Source organism: Eublepharis macularius, chromosome 5 (assembly GCF_028583425.1).
Source record: "Eublepharis macularius isolate TG4126 chromosome 5, MPM_Emac_v1.0, whole genome shotgun sequence".
NCBI lineage: Eukaryota > Metazoa > Chordata > Lepidosauria > Squamata > Eublepharidae > Eublepharis > Eublepharis macularius.
This window is the reverse complement of record NC_072794.1, coordinates 103,855,638-103,880,124: the sequence shown is the minus strand read 5'-3', so window position 1 is coordinate 103,880,124 and position 24,487 is coordinate 103,855,638. Positions and strand designations below refer to the sequence as shown.

At 41.2% G+C, this 24,487-nt stretch overlaps 1 protein-coding gene across 1 annotated transcript in view; it reads left to right on the top strand.

The window, feature by feature from the left end:
• Positions 1 to 9,387, top strand: part of ELAPOR1 (endosome-lysosome associated apoptosis and autophagy regulator 1) — a 91,424-nt gene extending 82,037 nt beyond the window's left edge. The window contains exons 20-22 of the mRNA XM_054981898.1: positions 261 to 439; positions 4,508 to 4,673; positions 8,462 to 9,387. Of these exons, the coding sequence (XP_054837873.1) occupies positions 261 to 439; positions 4,508 to 4,673; positions 8,462 to 8,530 (414 nt within the window). The 3' untranslated portion in view covers positions 8,531 to 9,387. The remainder of the gene's footprint in view (positions 1 to 260; positions 440 to 4,507; positions 4,674 to 8,461) is intronic.
• Positions 9,388 to 24,487: the final 15,100 nt, after the last annotated feature.

The following is a 24,487-nucleotide window of genomic DNA, read 5'->3' as shown; positions in this document are numbered from 1 at the left end:
CCAGTGACTGCTACTTCGCCCCTGTTGTCAACACATGAATGTGCTTGTAGAGAGAGACCAAACTGAAAGGAACAATTATTTGTAGAGGACTTGTTACCTCAAGGCAGTCTATTAAGAGATTTTTTCATTCATCCTGTTTCCCCTTCTTTGCTGGAGTACATCTATTTCAGGTGTTATTTTTTAAATTAAATGGTACTAATCCTACTCCTAAACTGTGCTGTCTGATTGGAAGGAAGACCCCTCTATTTTTCCTCCTACAGAGAACCACGTATGTGTGGCGGGAGCCAAAGCTGTGTGCAGGTGGCATTCCCCTCCCAGAGCAAAAGGTCAGCATCTGCAAGACCATGGACTTCTGGCTCAAAGTGGGCATCTCAGCTGGGACCTGTGCTGCTGTCCTCCTGACTGTCTTGACTTGCTATTTCTGGAAGAAAAATCAGAAGTGAGTAGCAGCTCCTCCTTCTCCTGCCTGTTCCTTGTACTTATTCATAGCTGCATCATATTCGTATCCTACTGAGGAAAGGGATATGATGTCATATTTCCCTTTTTAAACTGAGCGATAACCTTGAATATCATAGCAGATGAAAGCCTTACTTAAATGTCCAAACCAAGGAGTAACTCTTTCCTAGGGGTTTTCCACATATGTGACTTATTCGTGCTTAGCAGTTGATCCACTAGCCATCAGAATTACAATGAGCATAGGGGTTGTGCATATCTTCCCTCCATCCACATTTTTCCAGTTGCCACATTGATTAATTTTCTTACAGATGTGCCTTTAAAAAACCAGGATTTTTGAGCAAGGGTGTTGTCATCATCAACGGTGTCACAGTGTCAATCCCCCTTTTTTTTGTTTTTCAATACTCCTGCACTATATTTATATACCTCTGGAAGAGGGACAAGGCATGTGAGAATCGCCATATTGTCCCTATGGAAAAATGTGGGGAAATGCCCTTCACTCAAACATTCACCCCAATATTTGGACATTTGGGACTGCAAATTAGTTTTAAAAAGTTTTCCTGTCAACAAACATCAAGCAAATGGAAAGGATTCAATTGCTCACACATCTAGTCAATTGCTTTTGGCTAGTACTTAATGTTTACTCATATAAAAGTCTCCAGCAGGCTGAGAACAATTAAAGGGCCCAATGGGCTCTGCAACAGTCGTCACCAGAATAGAAATTGAAAACAAACCCCCCTCAGACCATTAAAAATCAAATTTCCATGAAAAATAAAAATAGTAAAAGCGGGCTCTGAGTATCAAGAAGATAGCCAAATACAAAGGCAAAGAATGATGGATGAGTGACTGGAAAGAGCAACGAGTGCTCCTGTGCCTTCTGAAAGTGCAAAGAAGCAAATGGCCATGGCAAAGAAAATGGAGAAGGGGACAGAAAAAGAAGGTGCCAGCTATTGCAAGTACATGGGACGAGAAGTTATTGCTCCTGTGCCTCAGAAAGCCAGTGTCGTGTAGTGGTTAGTGTGCTGGACTAAGACCGAGAGACCCAGGTTCAAATCTCTGCTCTGCCATGAAGCTTGCTGGGTGACCTTGGGCCAGTCCCACTCTCAGCCAGACCTACTTCACAGGGCTGTAGTGAGAATAGAATGAAGGAGAGGAAAATGATGTATGCTGCTTTTGATCCCTGTTGGGGAGAAAGGAGGCATAAAAATAAAGTAAAATAAAATAAATATAAATTATAATGATATATAGATATATCTCTATTTGGTGAGCAAATACTTGAAAATCCCCCATTACCAAGGTGGCGGAAAGAGAACACAGAGTTGGGTTGTTCCACAGTCATGGTTAAGTCAGCAGGAAGTAGGTAGGAAGTAGGAGGAACCAGCAAAAGTGCAGGAAACGTTACAAGCGAACAAACATGCCTTAGATTTGATTGCTAGAAAAAAATTGGGGTGGAAGTGCGCCCAAAAGAGCCAGAAAAGAAATGGAAAAAATGCTAGATGAGAACTGCTGGCTCAAGAGAATGTGTAAAAGACAGAGGATAAACCAAAGCAGTACGGAGCCAGAACTGACACAAAAACGCTGTGCGGAAAGCCCTTGCATCAGAAAAATGTCACTCCTTGTTTGTTGTAATTTCTACAATTAAGCTGAAAATTTTACTGTTAAGTCCCTTAGACTCCTATGATTTCCTACCTTATTTTTACATATTTTCCCTAAGTGGTACTTTTCTGTATTGAGTAAGCTCTTCAGAGACACTTAACAGGAGCTGGTGGTATCCTTGCTAGGAAACAGCCACCTGTGTAATAGAACAAAGTTCTGTGTCCGGGAAGGAGCAAAAACACGCCACCTTCTCCAAAAATAGTCACTAGGGGTGTGCACAGGAAAAAAAATCTGTTGGTTTGGTTTTGTAATACTAAACTGGAAAAAAAATTGGAATTCAGTGAATACCAAATTCATTCTCCAGTTTGGTTCAGTAATATAGAGCAAATTCAGTAAAATTCAGCCATTATTTCCTATAGGAAACTCAATTCAGAAATTAATGATGGCTGGGGGAGGGGGGTCATTTTTGGATCAAATTTCGCCAAATTTGCAGGGGCCATTTTATGGCCTTTCAAAGAAGGTGCCCCCAGCCACCTCCAATCTCCATTATTCCCTATGGAGAAAACCTAAAACTAACCTATCTTTAAAACTTTTAAACACTTCACAGCTGTCTCAGGATACTCAGAAAGTATGCTCAGATACCACAAGGTTAAGTTAACAAACTGAACCAAGCATCCCAACAACCCCCGCCCCCCACCAAAGAAGACCAACAACACTTGAACACCTGATCAAACCAAACTTCTATACCAACAAAAACAGAACCCAGCAAAAAACACCAACCAGACTTCTGTCAATAAATCCCAGCAACAGGATAAAACAGTCCCCCAGAAGAATAAGCAGCAAAATGAACAGTAAATATAACTACCTTTAAAAGCCAGAAATCAAAGCCCGCCTACACAAAAACCCAAGCAAAGGCTCCTCCCCACACACAGCAAAAAAGCAGTTTTTAAAATGCAAACTAAAAAAGAAACTTTTCCCCCTTCCCCCCCAATCCCTATCCCTCCAAGATACCAGGCCAACCCCCTTCCCCGCAAAAGATTTGAAAAAACCAGTAAGTGTACGATTCTCAAACCAGGCAGCAGCCAGGAATCCACTCCACTCACTGGGCAGCAGGATCTAGTCGCAGTCCAAAGCAGGCCAGGAGAGAGAGTCAACAGCCAGCAGCAAGCAGGCAGTGTCTCTCAGAGCCAAGCTACAAGTGGAGCGCAAGTGAATGGCAAGTGAACAGGGAGGAATACACGTGAGTCTGTTCACTTGCCAGGCAAGTGTCATTCATCACTTGTAGCTTGGATCTCAATCTCCTGGCTAAAACAAAATGGAGTCTGACTGAGGCAAGCCTCCTAATTTTACCCCTCACTGGGCAGTTTAAGAAAGGCAGTGTCCTTCTTGAAAATCCCATTGGCTAGAGAAGAAGAGCTGCTGCAAGGATTGGACACGCACACTCCCCCTCACCTTTCCTCCTTCTGCCTCAGTCCCCCTCCCCTCTTCTCCCATCTGGTAAAAAACACAGGAAGCAGTGTTTCTTTTAAGTTCCTTAGCAAAGGAACAGCAAGGAAAAGCGCTGCCGCGCTTCCCTATTTTCACTGAACTTTACCAAATATTACTAAATTCATTTGGTAATACAGATTTAAGTTTGGCAATAGCAAATTTTACCAAATCGGGTAAAATTTGGTAATTTTACCAAATACCTAACCTGAATTGCACCTCCCTACTAATCACCATTGATTGACTATTCCTCCCACAAGAGGGAAATGCCAGGTACCCAGCAAGGTGACTCTTTCTCCCCATTCCTACTGGAGGTTTGGGCACTACCAACTCCTTTAAAATCCTAGAACAAAAGAAGTTCCTGCCCATTTTCTGTGGAGCATGCAAAGAGTGCTGAACATCAGTTTAGTAGGGATATGTCCATGCTGGGATGGCATGTGCTTGGATCTAAGGACTAACATAAGTGGAATGTGAGCGGAAAGTTTTAGCTAGGTGTGTTAGGGTTTTGTTTCTTTGTCATTCCTCTATGGAATGACAAAACCTTTTGTTTTTCACTCAGTATACCTTTGTAAGTTGAGTTCTTCGGGTCTAGTAATTCAGGGCTTTGGGAGTGGATGAAAGACTGGCTTTGTCCATTCTCTACCTGTTAACCCAAGATAGAGTGGTCATAGGGCTATCATGTGTTTCAGCTGCTTCTGTCTCAGAAGCCGGAATAGGGGAGAATGGGGGTAGAGGTGTTCCAGAGAGGCAGGGACAAGCTAACACTGGCTGGAAGCCTCTGGGAGAAAATGTTCTCTGTCACTTCTCATTGTGAAAATAAGGTAATGTGAATCAATAGCAAATATTAAATAAGAGGTTAAGAATAACCTCTGCTTCATCAAGGACTAGAGTAGACATCACGTTTCTAGATTTTCCTAGTAATATTTGGCACTACTGGATCTACCCTCTGTTTGTCTGTCTATCATCCTCAAAGGCTAGAGTATAAATATTCCAAGCTGGTGATGAATTCCAGTGCCAAAGACAGTGAGCTGCCAGCTGCTGACAGTTGTGCCATTATGGAGGGAGAGGATGCAGAGGATGACCTGATATTCACAAGCAAGAATTCTCTCTTTGGCAAAATAAAGGCTTTCACTACAAAGGTAAGATGCCTGCAAGAGCCACCTTTTATAAGGGCCAAAAGGAAGTGACTGAGATCTTGTTGGGCTTGACCTCAACACTGATGTAACTTGACAGATGTCTAAGATATCTTGTTTAACTTTCAAAGCAGTATCTGAGTGGACACATTATTAAATCACCTAACAGGCAACTTACATCCAAGGCTGACATGCATCTTTCTCTAGTAGTGAATTTTTAAAATAAATTAACTCAGGGCTGTTTATAAAAAATTATCTCAACTGGTACAGGCTGTGGTGTGTGTGAACCTCAACATTATAGCTAAGGGAGAAAGTGAACAGGAGCCTCATTCTTCTCACGCGCACACACCACCAACAACAACAGTTGTTGCAAAATAATAGAGTCCAGTAGCACCTTTAAGACTAACCAACTTTATTGTAGCATGAGCTAGAGAACCACAGCTCTGTGGTTCTGATGAAGAGAGCTGTGGTTCTCAAAAGCTTATGCTACAATAAAGTTGGTTAGTCTTAAAGGTGCTACTGGACTCTACTATTTAACAGAGATGAGAAGCCAAAATGAAAAGGACCCCCCGCTCCAAGAACACATCAAATAAAATGAACCCAGGTGTAGAAGAGCATACAGAAGGACACTCGCTACAGGCTGGTCTTGATTTTAAAAGCATTCCTACAATGACAGCCTCAGCCTCACCTACACCTGTGAGCGTTCCCCAGCCCCAATGTTCACCTGCACATGCTGCTGTGTTCCCAGTTGCTGTGACTGTTATTCTAGTTAATAGTTGGTTTTTTTCTTCTCCTTTTCTAATGTGGCTATTTGTTTTCCTGTAGGCTGCTCTTAGCTACAGTCAGGCTTGGCAGGACTCTGTGAGTAGGGCTGTGCTCAATAAACTAAAAGGAGGAGTCTTCCAGGTAGATAGACACCAACTGTAAATGGTATTGTCTTATCTGAAAACAAATAAGCTGGGTGACAGAACCAAGTCTCATGTTACAAAGCCCAGAGGGCAGACGCATGGGAAGTGAATTTAAATCAGGATTGTCTCATGAAGGGAGAGGGGGCGGGGCTTAAGCTTCCTGCCCACACAATTTTCCTGACCTGAAGTAGCCAGAGGAGCTGCTGTTTGCCCCATCAGGGTAACTTACATATACTGAGGGCTGCATGTGGGGTTTCCCATCAGGGCAAATAGCAGCTTCCCAAGGCCTTCAGGTCAGGAAAGTGGCATGTGTGTACAAGGCTTAAGCCCCCTTTCCCTGTATGCCATGGTCCTGATCTGATTGGGTCGACATGCACCTGGCAAGTAAGTTCCCAACATGCATTTCCCAGACCATGCCTAGTCAACAGTTTGTGTGTCCACCGTGTAGACTTTATAATGTACAAATCAGCCATGACAGCATTTCACAGACTGATACTCAATGGGATGACAGTGTGGGCTCATGATGCCTTCAGGAGGCCTAATTCTGGTGCATAACCAAACTGTGTGATTTGCTTGTTGCTTTTATTGCCGCACTCTTTGCAACAATATTGACTTCCTTTTTGAAGGAGAAGGCAAGGAAACTGAATGTACGTTGGACACATGCTAATGGATATTAATTACATCTGCAAATTCAGGATCATAATCTAACACAGAAAACTCCTTGAGCTTGGCTCATCTCTGGAACAAGGGACTGTTTTATTGTATACTTTAGAATAATGAACTACCTGCTAGCCTTTTTCTCACCTTCATTACCAAGCATCAAAGCTCACTGATTCTCTGAAAGGGTGTAGCAGGGGAAAACCAAGGCAGAGCCATGGAAATTTGGCCCTGTGGATTCAAATTTCATGCACAGAATAAATTATAAGAGTTTACTCTGTGTGAGTAGGTTTTCTCCTCTTCCTTGCACATCACAGATAAATTTGACATTCCTATTGTTGACCTGAATGTCATTTTGCCCACAGAGCATGAGAGGAGTGGGGCAGGGAAGGCGTCCCTTTAAAAGCCTGACCACCGGATCTGAGAGGAAGCTGTGCACCCCAGGTCTGGTGCCCAGCCCCACCCTCCCTGGCTGGCCCCGACTGGTCAGCCGGGAAGTTCAATTTAATTGGGCAATGGGCCTGCCCTGGGGATCCTAGGAGGCCCGAACATGGTAGGGTATGAGTAGGTTTTCTCCTCTTCCTTGCACATCAAAGATAAATTTGACATTCCTATTGTTGACTTGAAGAATCAGATCTGAAGAAGTGAGCTGTGACTTATGAAAGTTCATAGCCTACCACAAATGTTGTTAGTCTTATAGCTGCTACTGGATTCTTGTCCTTTCCCTTGCCCAATCTCTCCCCAGTCACGCCCCCACCCCCACCCCATATATTACTGGAGGGCCTTGGGGGCTCTTTTCATACCACTGTAGCATTAAGCTGTAGCAATATGTCAATTACCAACTTTTTAAAAAGCCTTCCAGTGGCATCGGGGGGAGGGCGGGGAATGGTGGCTGCGGGGGACTGAGGCCAGAAAAATGGCAGGACCTTCAAAATGTATATCTTCCCATCCACACAGCATGGAAATATACTTTGACTGTGATCTTTATTAAAAGATTGTACCAAAACTGGTTTGGATAGATCACAGCAAAGAGAAGGAGAAAATTGGAAAGTGCATGATTAGGGGACAACATCGTGTGGATGCTCCGGATAAACTTGCTTCACAGAACCAGAATAGCAGCCCAGCACTGGGCCCTCACTCTAGGAGTTATGGAAATTCCACTGGATGTATTATTTTATATATCTTTTAGAACTGGCTGCTCGGTGCCACTAGTGAGATGGCTCCAATATCCTACCCACCAGTTATCATCATCACTGCAGTGCAGATGTAATCCTTGTGGAGTGCAGAATGAAGGATGACTTCCTATGGACTTCGTGACAATCCTTTCCTAGCCCCAGCAGTAGCCTTTTTTTGAATGCACTAAGATCCAGCAGGACCATCCAAAAGGAGCTGAAGGCCCATGAGTTTTTACCAACATTTTACTCTGTTGCTGGCTATTTTTGAGCAGCTCCCCCACCTTTGCAAACAACTGTCAAAAGTATTCTGTTGGTATGAGTTGATGTTGCAGATGTTCAGCTGCTGTTGAATACCCTCCCAGGATTGCAGCACATTCAAAAAAGTGGGTCTGTGGGCAGCTAGTGGATGGAGGCATGATGGTAGTTGTTGCAAAGCAATCTGGGAACTACTGTGCACAGTGGCTTGGATCCTATACCTTTGCCCTGGGTACTGCGGAGCTCACTTCCTCTCACTACTAGAGAGCTCACTTTCTCTCACACTAAGTACTTTGGGTTCATTGAAAAGCATTGGAAATGTGCAAATTGAAATGCCTAATGCAAGAAGCGGCAAGCTTCTGCAATGCCCATGTATGGAGGAAAGAGAATCCAAGTTTCTGCGTCTTTGCTTTGTTATTAAATACATAGATACAGCATAACCTGATTAGATGCCAATTAAGGCTAATTTTAAACATGACATTGGTGAGGAAAAGAACGTCCCTGCTGTCCCTGCAGGGTCTTCAGAAGCTGTCCTGCAAACTGTGCAAAGCAGTTACCTGTACTTAACTTGCATGCCAGAGATCTATAGCCCCTTTGGGTATTGTGCTGACCTGCTAATTAAGCAGGCATAGCTACATAGCTTAGGTTGCAGCACTATATAAATGAGACAAGGAGCCTATGCAAAGTCACACAGGGAAGCTCTTTGCCTTGCTAGTGCCATGTTTAAATTAGACCTGAGGTCAGATAGAAGACCCTGAATCTTTCCTCCCATTCACACTGCCTTTTATGTTCTTTTCAGAGAACATCTGATGGTTTTGACTCTGTTCCATTGAAGACCTCGTCTGGCACCACTGACATGGACCTTTAAGAGTGGACTGCCCACTCCCATGCCTTTCCCACAGGACGCTTTGGGTGTTCTCCTTGATTAAGACCTGCACTTTGATGAACTTGCCATGTGGCCTTATTGGATACACTTTTAACTTCAATTCTTATTGTACTTTTTTAAGCCTAAAATGTTAACATTCCATCCCCAAAAAAGAACCATGCCAAATACAAATGTGCTTAAAAAATTATATGTAGGTATATATTTGTATGTCTCTTGCACCCTCTTCTTCTGGCACAATGATCTGCAGTGAATTTAGCAATCTGAGTTTCTGCACCCATCCACAATAGATATTTAATCCAAAGTAAAGCCTGTAACAATGTTTGAATCTTCGCTATTCCCTTGCATCAGATAATTAACGTTCCCTAGGACATTACTGCCATAAAATCAGTCTATGTGGCAGGCTCCTAAATCTCCCCCTTCTAGTTCTTTGGTACAGAGACCTGACTTTCAACAGACCTTCCCAATCTGCTAGAGTGGCTCACTTTTGAGGCCTGTCTGCCTCATAATGACCTGCAGCAGGGACGCAGACAGTGGGGTAGAAATTGCAGGATTCTTCTTATCCTACACCTCACCAACCTCTAAGTTGATCATAGCAGAGAAAAAAGCATGTTACAGTAGCCATGGAAAGGCTTCTCCTTTAAAGCTTAAAGCCTTTCCCCCGCTCTCTGTTAGCAAATGAGAGGCTCTTCATATCCTGTCACCAACAAGGACCAGCCCTTCAGTTTCAGAGACGATGACGGAATATGCTGTAAACATTGCAAAGCTTTGTGGCCTAGACAGAGCAGCCAGTTCTCCCACAGCCTTTTGTACAGTGACAGTGGCACAGGGGACAAATTCAGTGTGGCTAATGGGGTCTGTTTCTACTCCTTCACTTTAAAACATTTTCACAATGAAATAACTTACTCATGAGCTAACTTTCTTCAATGTCTGAAAACTCATCTTAGGAGACTGATTTTAAAAAGTGAATGTCATCCACAGCTGTCACCCTTTCTAGCTTCCCTCCCGGAAAATTTGTGCCATCCTTGATAATATATTCTTCCTACCTTATTGGAAAGTGCTCCTTTGAAAGAAGAGAAATTTAATTTTCACACAGTATCATGGATCAGGTAGAGCTTCCATCACAACTATTCTGTATAACACGCCACCGTTTTCTAGGAGAATGAAAGCCTACTTCCTTTAAGCTACATGAATTAGAAGTATTAGAGATAATTAATTAGTGATTCTCAAAACTGACCTCCTGTAAAGAAAACAGAGGCAGAGAATAGTACTCGATCATCTCTGAGTAAATTCCAAGATGTGTGGCACAACTCTCAGAAAATACTCTTTTTAAAAAATTAATTTGCATCGGAGATCATAGAATACATAACTAGTAAATAGGACATCAGTTAGTAAATAGATCAGTACAAGTGGCTTGATATGTTGAACAAATAAAAAACTAAACACTTTAATAAATTAATAAGATTAATTTAATTAATTTAACACTTTAATAAGATTAAACAGAGCCAGTTTGGTGTAGTGGTTAAGAGCACGGGACTCTAATCTGGAGAGCCGGGTTTGATTCCCCACTCCTCCACAAAGCCAGCTGGGTGACCTTGGGCGAGCCACAGTTCTCTTGAGCTCTCTTAGCCCCACCCACCTCACAGGGTGATTGTTGTGGGGTAATAATAACACTTTGTAAACCGCTCTGAGTGGGCATTAAGTTGTCCTGAAGGGCGTTATATAAATCGAATGTTATTATTATTATTATTACTTCATTCCCAAGATGAATCCCAAATACAACTTGGAAGGAACAAAAAAGGAAGCAAAAGAAATAAATCAATATAGGAAAAACAAAACAAAAAAAAACGGCTTAGTATAATTTTTACATCGTGGAGTTCAGCTGTTCCATTGTAATGTTATTATGACTCCTGGTTTACGATATTATTTTCACTCATATTGCAAAAGAACCATTGCTATCCAGAGCCTAGGTCCTGGGTACATGGGTGGGGGGGGGGTCACAGAATTGTGCTCCTAAAATCAGTCAGTATCCACTGACAATTGCCATGTCAATGTTAAAATTCTATTTCCGTGTTTGTTTGGTAGGTTGGAGAAATGTACAGTAAGCCCTTTTTCCCATTCATACAAGTTTAATTCTAATGACACTATTCTATTCTGATTCTCCTTTAAATAATCTGGATTTCCTTGTACTTCAGTATGCTATCTGTACTATATCACTGGAGATCTATGTGACACTTTCACTGTGTGGATTACATCCTATGTGGAGGGCGGGGGGGGGGAGATCCCTGATAGGATGCAATATGTACAGCAATAACTCAGTTCTCTCCACCCAGCAATCCCTCAAGCTGCAAAAAGGAAAGTCCTTTTAAAAGTAATTGTGACTGGAGGGCACTTATCCTCCCCATGTAGGGTTCAGGCTGAAGCGATATGATAACCTTGTTGGCATACTGTTCTCTGCTGCCAACTTCTATGAGGGCAGCATTTATGCCATTTTGGGAGGTTCAGAAGGAGGCAGGGTGTTGCTTTGACCCCCACTTGATGTTTTCCTACTTACCAAAGAGCTGTCTACCATTCATTACCCCAGTTTTTGCCTCCATTTTGCTACCTAGCACATCTGCATAAGGCTGGCTCAGTTTGCTACGATAATTAGTTATTGCATTTATGGTGGTGAAGCTGAGCTGAGCTGAGGCAATGGTGTGGAACGCCCATGAACAATCTGGCTGCTTAGGGTACAAAGTGTCAGAATATTTTTAGTCCAACTTCAGTGAGAGAAGGGAAGTTGTAATTAAAACCATGCAGGGGCCCTGTGAAGAAGAGTAGCTTTGCAGGGGCTGGCAAATGGTTGGGAAGCAGTTTCAGGATGCAGGGAAATTATTTGTCAAGGGGTAGGAGCCCCAGAAGTAAGATGGTTGAAAGAAGAGAGCAGAACAAGCAAATGACTGTGAAATAGGTGCCAACAGGCCTGGAGTAAAATGTCCTCCTATCCATTTAATGTGTGGAAATAGGACCTGGAGATTTCCTAGTATTACAGCTGATCTCCCCCCCAGGCTTCCCCTCCCAAAATCTCCAGGTATTTCCCAACCTAGAGTTAGCAACCCTATTTTCATGGTATGGAGGTAAATAACATCACCTTTTAACTAACATCCCATTAAGCCTCTATTTAAGGGACAAGATGATTTTTTTTTCTCTCCAGATAGTTGGCAATACTACTGTGAAATGGAAAGTGAGGGAAAGGTCGCCAAAAGAGGTATAAAGAAAAGGTGTAGGAGATGTGGAATATCATGTATTGACTTAAACTACCCAGCCAATTCTTTTGCAATGCAGACCAGATTAGCTCTGAGGTGTGGAAGGGACTAAAGATAAATTATTCAATTAAACCTCTTCCACAGCTGAAGAAACTGCCATGGCATTTCCTTTCAATCATCCTTTTTTAGTGAGAAGCATACAATTCTTCTTAACTTTTCTCTTCTTAAGAGATTGAGGAGTCATAGGTGAGCAATTGGGGCTTAGTAGTAAACCTACTGGACAGTTAAACATGCTGACAAATGTGTGATGTTCCTCACAGGGAAGGATCCTTGAGAGATGTGCTTAGGTTGTCAGTCCTTGGACTTTGGGTCTGAAAATCAGGTTTGAGGGATTATTTTCAGGGCAACATTGAAATCTCAGAGCTGTCCTCAGTCACACATGATGGCTTCTAAGATGTATATATTTCTTGGATGTTTTAAATATTGCATATTTAAAGTGGACACGAGAGGCAATCTGACATTAACTACATTTTATGTTTAGCACGTAGTTAATTTTTTTGGTGTTTTAATTTTTTTGTGGTAAAAGCCCATCTCTTCAAAAGCAGGGGCAGTCTTAGAAATTCTGGGACCTTGGACAGAAGTTCAAGATGAGACCCCAGAATCTCTGCCGTCCTCACCAGAGCCCCCTGATGGCAATCAAGATGTGGCCATGTGAGGTGGGTGGGAGCCATCTCTAAAAGCTGGCTGCCTGAGCCTCTGATGGAACAGGCACAAGCAGCCACTGCTGAGGTGGTCACGAGTAGCTGTCGCTATGGGCGGGTCTGTTGATGGTGGTTTGGTTCCCTGCAGGGCATCAAGAGCTGGATAACTGGACATCTGCCAAGGTCAGTCAAAGACTTTTGGCCCATCCATTCCCAGTAGGAATGAGAGATTGGCCCAAAGACCAAATTGTTTGCAAATTGTTCCTCCAGTCACAAGCCTGTTCTCAATGATCTTTGGGGGTGGGCAACTGCAACTTTCTCCCTGGTCGTCTTGCCCCCGGGAAGCTGCTCTGGATTTGCAAAAGCTGCTGCGGTAGCCGGCTTTCTCTGGCTCTTCAGGCAGCGATTCTAACAGAGAGGGGAAGGACACTGGGACTTCAGTTCCCAGGAAAACTTGCGAAAACGATCGAGTGTTCTATGCGTGAAAAAAGTCACTTGTAGCTTGGCTCTGACTTGCAGTGAAATCCTAAATAGAGTTACTCCAGTCTAAGTCCATAGAAATCAATGGGCTTAGACTGAAAATCAACTGAAATCAACGGGCTTAGACTGGAGTAACTCTGTTTAGGATTTCACTGTTAGTAAGTCACAGGTTGCACAGTTTTGTTTATGTCATATTGAGAAAGCACAACTCAAATGTAGAATTGCTGTACTAACCATAAAGCCCCATATGTGACAATGTTATAATCTTTCTAAAATATAATTTCAGACTTTCTAGGAGGATGGAGTGGAGGTTTCTTACCACCCCAGGCAATTCCACCAGTCAGCTTCCTCTTTCTTTGATGCTTCAGAGGTCAAATGATGATCTTGCTTGTTTCCAGCCCAAAGAAAAGGAGTTGGTTTACTGCACTGAAAAAGCTCAGGAGGGCTGGGACATAAGAAAGCTGAGGTACCCTCTGAAGCATTCATATATATGAAAGAGGAGCTCAAACTTTAAGGGGGCACAGGACTTCCTGTTTGGGATCCATGGAGGTCTAACGCAGCTCCACTTGCGGAGCTGACCGGACTGCCGTTTTAACCGGCCGGCGGGGTGAAAATAGCCCGCGGCCGACTGCTCTCAGGCGGGGAGCAGGCAAAGAACGCTCAAGACCCTAGGGTGAGCTAGATCTCGGACGAGGGGGGGCTCTACACAACGAGTCTCCCCCCGATCCTTGAGGTCCCACCTTGCGACGGGTCGGCTATAATCTCTGCGGCAGTTTTGGGGCCAATTCGGCTGGCATAAGACCTACATACCCAAGCATCGATTGGGGGAAGAAGCTGAGAGGAGAACTTAAAATCGAAACAGCGATTACAACCCGAGAAAAGTGAAGAGAAGGTAAAGATCATTATCTTCTGAGACGGGACAGATTGATAAAAACAGAGAGGAAAAAAAGTAGATTTTTAAACTGCAACAGACTAGTGAAAAGGAGGGGAAGACTCGGCAGGAATTGAATTTAAAAAGAGACTAAGTTTAAAGAAGTTATTAAAGAAATGGGACTATTGTTTTGAATACCTGTGGCCTTGGAGCTGTGAGAAAAAGACACCATCGCGAGATCTGCTGTGGGAAGACGGGAGACAGGAAGTGCGTAATAACAATAGAGTGGCTGGAGAGAAGCGGCCCTTGCTGGAGGGCAGGAAGTAGGGAATCGCCATTTTTGAAAGGGGAAGGGTCGCGGCTTCAGCGGAAGAGGAAGTAGGCCATCTTGGATTACAAAATCATAGAGAAACCATAGAGAAAAGACGCCCGACATTTTGGACTCTTTAAAATTTAATTTCTATAAGAAGACCGGGACATTTAAAATAGAAAAACGTTAAATTTTACGCCACGGAGTTAAGGAAGAGAGCGGATTCGTGGGAGCGAGCTAAAGCAAGCCCCACGATGTCAAAAAAAGAGTGGCAATCGGCAATAGAAAACCTGGATAAAAACCTGGACAAAAAACTTTTAGATATGATTAAAGAACTTAAGGACACGAAATTGGAGCTGATAAAAGAGGTTAAAGAGGTTACACAGACAGTAAAATCGGAGCTGTCAGAAGTGAAAAAAGGTATGGAAACAATACGAAGTGAATTACAAGGAACGCAGCAGAGAGTTAAAACAGTAGAAGACGCGATGGAGAATTTAGCAGACACGCAACAAACAGAGATGAGATTGGTGAAGGGGAGAATGTCAGTTGCAGAAACTAAACATATGGAGAAGCAGCTACGTTTTCGTGGCTTGCCAGAAGTGGAAGGAAAGTCAGCGCAAGAACAGATGACTGAGGTGTTGGCTGAGTACCTGGGGAAGGAGGAGGAGGAAGTTGTGGCTATCCTAGATGTGGCATACCGTGTGAATTCGAGAATAGCAACCCAGAGGAAACTACCAAGAGATGTGATTGTGCAGTTTACAACACGAAATATGAAAGAGAGGATTGTGACAAAACAGTTTCAAGATCCATTGGAGATTGATGGCAAGACGATTATTATAATGAAGGAACTGCCCAGATCAGTGTTACTGGACCGGAAAAAATATAAAGTGCTAATTCAGATTTTGAAGGACATGAAAATCAGGTACAGATGGGAGTTACCGGAAGGAGTGTCCTTTGAGTTTGGAGGGGCCAAAAAACGCATCAGATCTGAGCGAGAGATGGAGCGATTTATTAAGGACAATGAAAAAGACTTACCAACAAGATCATGAGTATGGAGTGTAAAGTATTATCTTGGAATGTAAATGGACTAAACTCACCGAATAAGAGGAAAAATACTTTTCACTGGCTACTAAAACAAAAATGTGACATTGTTTGTTTGCAAGAGACCCATATCAGAAAGCAGGATGTAAAATATTTAAAATCTGGAAAACTGGGCAAAGAATATGTAGCGGCCTCCAACAAGAAAAAAAGAGGAGTGGTGTTGTACATAAAAGAGGAGCTACAGCCAAAATTTGTTATGAGAGATGTGGAAGCTAGATTTGTAGCAGTGGAATGTATTTGGAATTTAAAGAGAGTGTTGGTAGTCGGACTTTATGCACCTAACGGTGCAAAAGAAAGCTTCTTTGAGGATTTAAGGAAGCATTTAGACGATCTTGCATATGACCAGATAATTCTTGCTGGAGACTTCAATGGAGTGACAGACTTGGAACTAGACAAAAAGACTACAACGGCACAAAAGAAAAGAGGACTATTACCAAAGCTTTTTTTTGAGTTGATTCAACAAGAGACTCTTGAAGATGTATGGAGGAGAGAACATCCTAAAAGCAGACAGTTTACTTTTTATTCTGCAAGGCATTCTACATTATCAAGAATTGATATGATCTGGGCCTCAAAAGACTTAGCATTATGGACTAAGGAGGTAGAAATAATGCCTATGGTAGGCTCAGATCACAACCCAATTATGTGGAAATTTGGAAAAAAGAGAAAAAGGAAAGCATGGAGAATAAATGAGGACTTGTTACAGGAAAGAGAGAATATGGAAATACTGAGAAGAGAGACAAAGTTTTTTATACAATACAACGTGAATAAAGAAGTACCAACCAATAAAGTTTGGGATGCTTACAAGGCGGTTGTAAGGGGCATACTAATGGACTTAAATGGTAGAGCAAGAAAGAAGAAAGAGGAGAAAAGACAAGAGATTGAGGAGAAAATAAAAGCCAAAGAAATACAGCTAAAAAAGAGACCAGGGAAAAAGAAGGTATACCAGGAAATTAAAATACTTCAAGAACAGCTAACAGCAATGAGCAATAAAGAATTGGAGTGGAATCTCAAAAGACTGAATCAAAAAGCGTTTGAGGGTGCTAATAAACCTGGGAAGTACCTGGCATGGCAATTGAAGAAGAAAAGGGAAAAGAAGATAATAAATAAAATTTGCGAAGATAACAAAACGTATTTGGAGCAGGCTACCATTAGTAGAGCCTTTTATAAATTTTACGCTAAGCTGTATAATAAAAAAGAAGTAAACAAAGAATCAATAGCGTCATATTTGGAGAAAACCAAACTTCCAGAAATCTCGGAAGCTTGGAGAAATAAGTTGAATAGTGAAGTAACTGACGAGGAAATAAGTAAGGCAATACAATCTGCAAATCTAGGAAAGGCGCCAGGGCCAGATGGACTTACGGCTAAATTCTATAAGACAATGGCTAATGAACTGGCACCATTCCTAAAAGAGGTGATGAATGGGGTTTTAAGGGATCAAAGGATTCCAGAAACTTGGAGTGAAGCGAATATATCATTGATCCCAAAAGAGGGCCAAGACCTGACTAATGTGAAAAATTATAGACCTATATCGCTACTCAACAATGACTATAAAATTTTTGCGAAGATATTGGCGGAGAGATTGAAGGGGTGGCTCTCGGAAGTCATAGAGGAGGAACAAGCAGGCTTTTTGCCAGACAGACAAATAAGAGACAACTTAAGGACAGTGATCAATGCTATTGAATATTATGACAAGCGTTGTGACAAAGAGGTTGGTTTCTTCTTTGTAGACGCTGAAAAAGCGTTTGACAATTTAAACTGGGACTTTATGTTTGCCACTATGGAAAAGCTACAATTGGGAGAAAGATTCATCAGAGCAATTAAGGAAATTTATAGAGACCAGACTGCAGCAATCGTGGTGAATGATGAATTGACCAAGAAATTGACGATAAGTAAAGGAACAAGACAAGGTTGCCCGTTATCTCCATTGTTGTTCATTTTAGTATTGGAGATTCTGATGATACAAATACGTCAAGATGATGAAATTCGTGGAATAAAAATAAAGGACTATTCATACAAGGTCAGAGCATTTGCGGATGACATAATGTTAATTGTAGAGGACCCATTGGAGAACATGCCAAGAGTGATAGATAAGATCAAGGAGTTTGGAGACTTGGCAGGTTTCTTCATTAACAAAAAGAAGTCAAAGATATTATGCAAAAATATGACTAAGCAGAAACAACAATTGTTAATGGAAACAACGGATTGTGAAGTAACAAGTAAAGTGAAATATTTGGGAGTCGAATTAACTGCAAAGAACATAGATCTATTCAAAAACAATTATGAAAAACTATGGACTCAGATAGAGAGAGACTTGATTAAATGGAATAGATTGAATTTGTCATGGTTGGGCAGGATTGCAGCAGTTAAGATGAATGTGTTACCAAGAGTAATGTTTTTGCTACAGACAATACCAATCATCAGAGACTCCAAACAATTTGAAAAATGGCAGAGGAAAATATCAGATTTTGTTTGGGCAGGCAAGAAGCCTCGAGTGAAAGTGAAAGTTTTACAAGATGCAAAGGAAAGAGGCGGAATGCAACTGCCCAATCTGAGACTTTATCATGATGCAATCTGCCTAGTTTGGTTGAAAGAATGGATGACATTAAAGAACAAGAAACTATTAGCCCTAGAGGGATATAAAAAAATATTTGGATGGCACGCATATTTATGGCATGACAAAGTAAAGGTCAACTCGATGTTCCTGCATCACTTTGTTCGGAGAAGTCTATACATAATCTGGAAGAAGTACAGAATTTATCTACAAGAAGGAACCCCTTTGTGGGTGGTTCCATATGAGGTGATAGACCCGAGAGCTGTTGATAATGAACAACAATGTTTAACGTATAAAGAAATAACTAAAACTGAAGCATCCAAACTTAGAATAAAGACACAAGAGGAACTATCACCTAACTACGATTGGTTCCAGTATAGACAGATCAGAGACTTATATAATTCGGACTCTGTAAAGGGAGGTATACGAATAGAGAATTCGGAACTAGAGCAGACCCTTCTTAAAGAAGATAAGAAAAGAATATCCAAGGTATACCAAGTACTGTTGAAGTGGTATACCGAGGATGAGACAGTTAAAACACAAATGGTGAAATGGGCTATAAACTTTAATAAAGAAATAACAATGGAGGCATGGGAATACTTGTGGAAAACTACAATGAAGACAATGACATGTATTAATATCAAAGAGAACATTTACAAAATGATCTATCGTTGGTACATGACACCAAAGAAGATTGCGCTAGGGAATTTGAATACTTCTAATAAATGCTGGAAATGTAAGAAGCATGAGGGCTCCCTCTATCATATGTGGTGGTCGTGTGAGGTAGCCAGGCAGTACTGGGGGGAAATAATAAGAGAAATGAGTGAAATTTTACAATTTCAAATTAATAAGAACCCAGAACTCCTGCTACTGAACTTGGGAATGGAGGGAATTCCAGCCCAACACAGGACGTTGATATTTTATATGACAGCAGCAGCTAGACTTTTGTATGCGCAAAAATGGAAAGTACAAGAAGTGCCAACTATTGAAGATTGGACTTACAAATTGCTGTATATGGCTGAAATGGACAAGATGACAAGAAAACTGAGAGATCTGGACTCAGGGCAGTTCAACACAGACTGGGAGAAGCTGAAACAATACCTGGAGAAGAAATGGGAGGTGGGAGGAAAACTGTGGCAGTTTGAGAACTACTGAAGTATTGAAGTAGAGGGGGGAGACTTTACCGGGGGGAGAAGAGATAAATGTGAATTAATAAGCAGTCAGATTAATAGATTGACATATATATAGATATATATAGGTTAACAAACAGAACATAGAGAAAATAATTAATTATAAGGACTAAATATAAGGAGCGATTAACTAACAATATTTTCTTTTTTTTTCTGACAAGTTTTGTACCAAACTGAATGTCTGAAGATATAGATGGGTCAAATTGATTGATTACGTGAGGAGAGATATATAGAACTATTATAAAAAGATAGAATGAGTAATATATATAGAGAATAAGTCAAATTGTTTGATATAAACGAATGTATGATCTATATGGTTTATGATATATAGAAATACCTGAAATTGAAAAATTGGGATAAATTGTTTATCTAAGATGGAAACAAAGGCTTACAGTTTGGGCATATAATGTTAAAAATAGTTAAGGATGTACTGCTTAGAATAATGGAGAATATATATTTGTTTTAGATAGAGGAAGCTAATAAAAGTAAGGGAAAGGGGACAAAGGGTTGGAAAGCTGTTGGAAGTCAACAAAAAGGGGGGGGAAAGGGAGGGGGTTAGAGATGAAAAAATTGGGGAAAATTGAATGTAAATGTGGAAATAATGGATTCTAACCCAATAAAAATTTTTTCAAAAAAAAAACAAACTTTAAGGGGGCACCAAAGAGGAAGAGAAAAGGTCCTTTTTCAATATTGCATCTGGAAACCTCTAGATTGTACCATTCTTAAATAACTTTTAATTTTTAATTTTTTCATTTTTAACATACAGAAACGATTCCAACATTTAACAATTAACCTTGAAAAATAAATAAACAGTAAAACAAATTAGTAACGATTGTATCATTCTTTATGATAAAACAGGAGTAAGCTCCAGTTGCAGACCCTGATTAAGCTACTGCCGACAGTAGCAATAGTGGCTAGGATGCCTCGTTCCAGGAATCTCAGGACTAGGCTGGGAAGAGAGACTGCTGGCACGGCTACTCCAGAACCAGCTGGAAATGGAAAGGAGAGCGGTGTGTGTGTATAAATGTCCATTTTATGTCACCTCTTCTTTAAGGAGCTCAAGTGGCGTACATGGTTGCTCTCCAATCAGTGCAGTATTAGCACTGGGGTAGATAGAATACCAGATAACCCAGGATTAAAAGTAAATGCAGTCAGTCTATTTCAGAACTTGATTTAAGCCCAAGTTTTGCAAAGCTCCTTAAATTAAAAGAAAACCTAGATTTAAGCAGCAATAGATGTTTTGGGATGATTCCACAGTTTTGTCAAAATACATGTTTGTATGCATGTAATTTGTTCAGGATGGGCACGAAGGGCTTTTGCATCAGCCACAATCCAGACAGTGGGGCAACATGGATCTCAAATAGGAGCAGCCTAGGAAGTAAGCCAAGCTGAGCAGCCCCTGCTGTGCTACAAGCCAGCACTGCAGGGTCATTCAGCTCAGTGGGGATGAAAATGGGCATTGCATCTTTCCCCTCAACTGGAAGCAGCACAGGAGGAACCAGTTGATGAACTGACACCAGTTGTCATTGCTGAAGGGTCTGAGCCAAGTAGCCCCTGAAGCATGGACGGTGTTTGCTGGCACACTGCTCTGCTTGTTTTGGCTACAAGTGTTCCACCGGAAAATTCCCCTGGAAGTTAAATGGCCAGTCTGCTACTGATCTCCAAAATCATGTAATTGAGTTAATAAAATTATTTTTTTGTGGTGTAATGATTTCACTTTGGAGCCAGTACTATGATCAGTCTGGGAGGCCCAGGTTCAAATCCCTACTTTACCATGGAAGCTCACTGGATGACTTGGGCCAGTCACACATTCTCAGCCTATCCTACCTCACAGGGTTGTTGTGAGGATATGGAGGAGACGATAACAATGTGAGCCACCTTGGGACCCCATTAGGGGGAGGGAGGGAGAAAGAAAGAAGAAGAGTTAAATGTGTTTTTAACAGAGTAGGTGCAAAACTAGATAGCAACTTTCTTTGGAGGCACTGGCTGCAATTCTAAAAATACTTTCCTGGGAGTAAGCCCCACTGAATAAAATGGGACTTACTTTTGAATAGACCTGCTTGGGATTGCTCCCTTAATGAGGGCAACAAGCCAGGCACACCTCCCCCAGTGCAACTTCCTTTTGGTCTTGTGCCTTCAGCATTATGCATCAGTCACTGCGTGTTGTTGGTGGACGAAAGAAAGGAATACAGACGGCCGCAGCCAACAGGTGTTTTGCAGCCTGGTTTTGGAAATAAATGATGATAGAACTGTAAGCAGCAACAGGAGTCTGAGCAGTAAGATCTTGAAATTTCAGCAGTGGAATTCAAGATTCACAACCAGCCTCACCCCAGATTTTACTAATCGTTCTCCATAGGGTGTGATGACTGCTTTATACTTTTAATTTCTTTACCCACATCTGTACCTTCTGAAACTCTATAGTGCAAAGGCTTGGGAGCAAGACAGGAACTGGCCACCTGCCTCAGGTATAGAAATTACTAGTTATGGCACTGCATTTAGTAGGAGGAATTTATTGGTCATTAATTCCTTTAAGTATCCTATGTAATGTAAAGCTGCAGTCCCAAGGATACTTTCCTGGGAGCAACACGAAGGGAATAAAATGGGACTTATTTCTGAGTAGTCCTACTTAAGATTGCTCCCTAGGTTTCTAGACTTGGTGGATGTGTGCAAATTCACTGTAGTGGCCCTATTGTAATTCACTGCACTTGAGCCTATGTTCCATTCAGAGTTATACCTGAGGTCAGAAGCGTACCTTTGCCTATAATAGCATCAATTCTTCTGTTTTTGTATGAAGCGGTGACTTTCGTCTTTGGAAATATTTTATACATGGCTAAAACAGTTTTGGGATGAAATTGTAATATATGATTGACATACAAGATATTTTAGTGTCTGAGCAGAAATCTTCAAGAACATTTTTTTTAGACAGTCACATAAAAATGCTAATCAGGGACTTCAATGTGATACTTTTCTTACACAGATGAAAATGAATTTTTGAAACTGTATGTTACAGAATTGACTGGATTATATTTATAAAACTGTGACGATGTTTCAGTGTTGTAATGACATGCTACCATCTACCTTGCTATGTATGCAAAATGAGATGGGTTTCCTTCATTTATGATTTTAATATAATTTTAAAATTGCTGGGGACAAGACTATGTAATTTTTTGGTTCGTAACAATGTGTGCTTTGGGCTGTTTTATAGTGGATGATCTCTTTGCTGAAAGGGGGTGGGAGTAAAGCATATGCATATCTCCGGACCACTCATTACTGCACTTCATCTTTACAGTATCCTGTCTAAACCAACACCCAAAACTCAGATGAAATAAAATGGAGGCTGGCTGACAGCAAATTGGACATATGGCAGGTCCATTTAGCCCTGCACTATTATGCTGATTAGCTGTAGCTTGCTGAGGTCAGGTCTTTCCTTACCCTGCTTCTTGAGAGTCTTATTAAAAATGTCATGGACTGAAGTTGGGTTCTTATACATACGAAACATATACTCTGCTACTAAACTATGGCCCTAAGGTTACCAGACTAACTCTGCTCATCTCATCTAAACCAAGCTCAAGTTTTCATTAAGGGACAGAAGAAGCCAGAACTCAGCTGTCATTCTGGAGAAGGCCTAACTATTTGTAGCCCAAATTAACTAAGGTCGTGCTGTACTAAACTTTGTTTTAAAGTACTACTTGTGCGTCCTCTCACCTGCTGTTACCAGAGGAATGATAAAGCAAAGGCAAACCAATGAAGAGGAGTCACCCACTGCATATTTATTTTATTTCTATCCTGCTTTCCTAACATCATGGGAATTTAAAGGATACCTAAGCATTCCCCAAGTATCTCCCAACGAGGCTCTGACCAGACCCTGGCATACTGAATTTCAAAGAATTTGTTACTCTACTTTCCAAATATATCCTGGGAAATGTGTCATAGTGCCTGCATTTCAATGGTACATAGGTTTTACATGTGTGCTGTGCTGGAGGTCCAATGTTAGCTCAAGGGCCCCAGCATATGTTGCAACAGTACTCTTATTAATCTAGTCACAGTAGGCAATCTGGGAGTGTTCAGAAAACACTGAGAAACACTCTCCAGGCCTGTTCCGTATAATGCTGTTCCTGCCTTGCAGTCTGGTTTTTGTAGTGCATTTATTATTGGTAGAATTTATAAATTAGGAACCAGGAGAGAGTTCACATCTCTGAATGCCTTCCATGAAGATAGAAAAGAGCAAGATTTGAGTCTAGAGACACCTTAGAGACCAAAACGATTTTTTAAATTATATATACATTTTTGAGAAACAAAGGTGTCACTGGACTTGAATCTCGATGATCTTTAAATCCAGGTCAAAACTTTTTTTATTTTTACTTACATGTATAGATAGTCAGTGATTTCAGCAATGGGAAAGCCCCTCACTTCTGTCCAATAGGTCTTCTGAGTACAAAAGAGTGGGAAAGAACTTGTTTAAAAAAATTAACCTTTAATAAAAGTATTTTATTGTTAGTAGTAAAGTTATTCGGCTTTTATAAATTAATTGTTGTTTCCTAATTACAGTATGAGAAACGTGTGTGTGTTATATGCCGTCAAGTTGTCTCCAACCTATGGTGACGCTATGAATGAAAGACCTCCAAAACATCCTATCGTTAACAGACTTGCTCAGATCTTGCCAACTGGGGGACGTCGCTTCTTTTTTTGAGTCAAGCCATCTTGTTTCAGGTCTTCCTCTTTTCCTATTGCCTTCTACTTTTCCTAGGATTATTGAATTTTCCAGAGAATCTTGTCTTCTCATAATCTGACCAAAGTATGATAGCCTCAGTTGTGTCATTTTTGCTTCTAGGGAGAATTCGGGCTTGATTTGATCTAGTACCCACTAATTTGTCTTTTTGGCTGTCCATGGTATCTGTAAAACTCTCCTCCCGCACCACATTTCAAATGAATCAATTTTCTTCCTGTCAGCTTTTTTCACCATCCAACTTTCACATCCATACATAGTAATGGGGAATGCCATAGTTTGGATTATCTTGATCTTGGTTTCACAGAGAGACATCTTTATCTTTAAGGATCTTCTCTAGCTCCCTCGCAGCTGTTCTTCCAAGTCTCAATTTTCTTCTAATCTCTTCATTGCAGTCTCCCTTTTGGTTGATGATTGAGCCAAGGAATAGAAAATATTGGACAATTTCAATTTGCTCACTGTCAACTTTAAAGCTGTGTAACTCAGTAGTCATTACTTTTGTCTTCTCAATGTTCAGATGTAATCCTGCTTTGGTGCTTTCTCCTTTAAAATTCATCAGTAGTTGTTTCAAGTCTTCACTATTTTCTGTCAGTAATGTGGTATCATCTGCATATCTCAAATGATTAATTTTCCTTCCACCGATTTTTACTCCAGCTTCTCCTAGATCTAATCCAGCTTTCCTTATGATATGCTCTGCATAGAGGTTGAACATGAAGGGAGTTAATATGTGTCCTTGTCTGACACCTTTACCAACTGGAAACCATTCT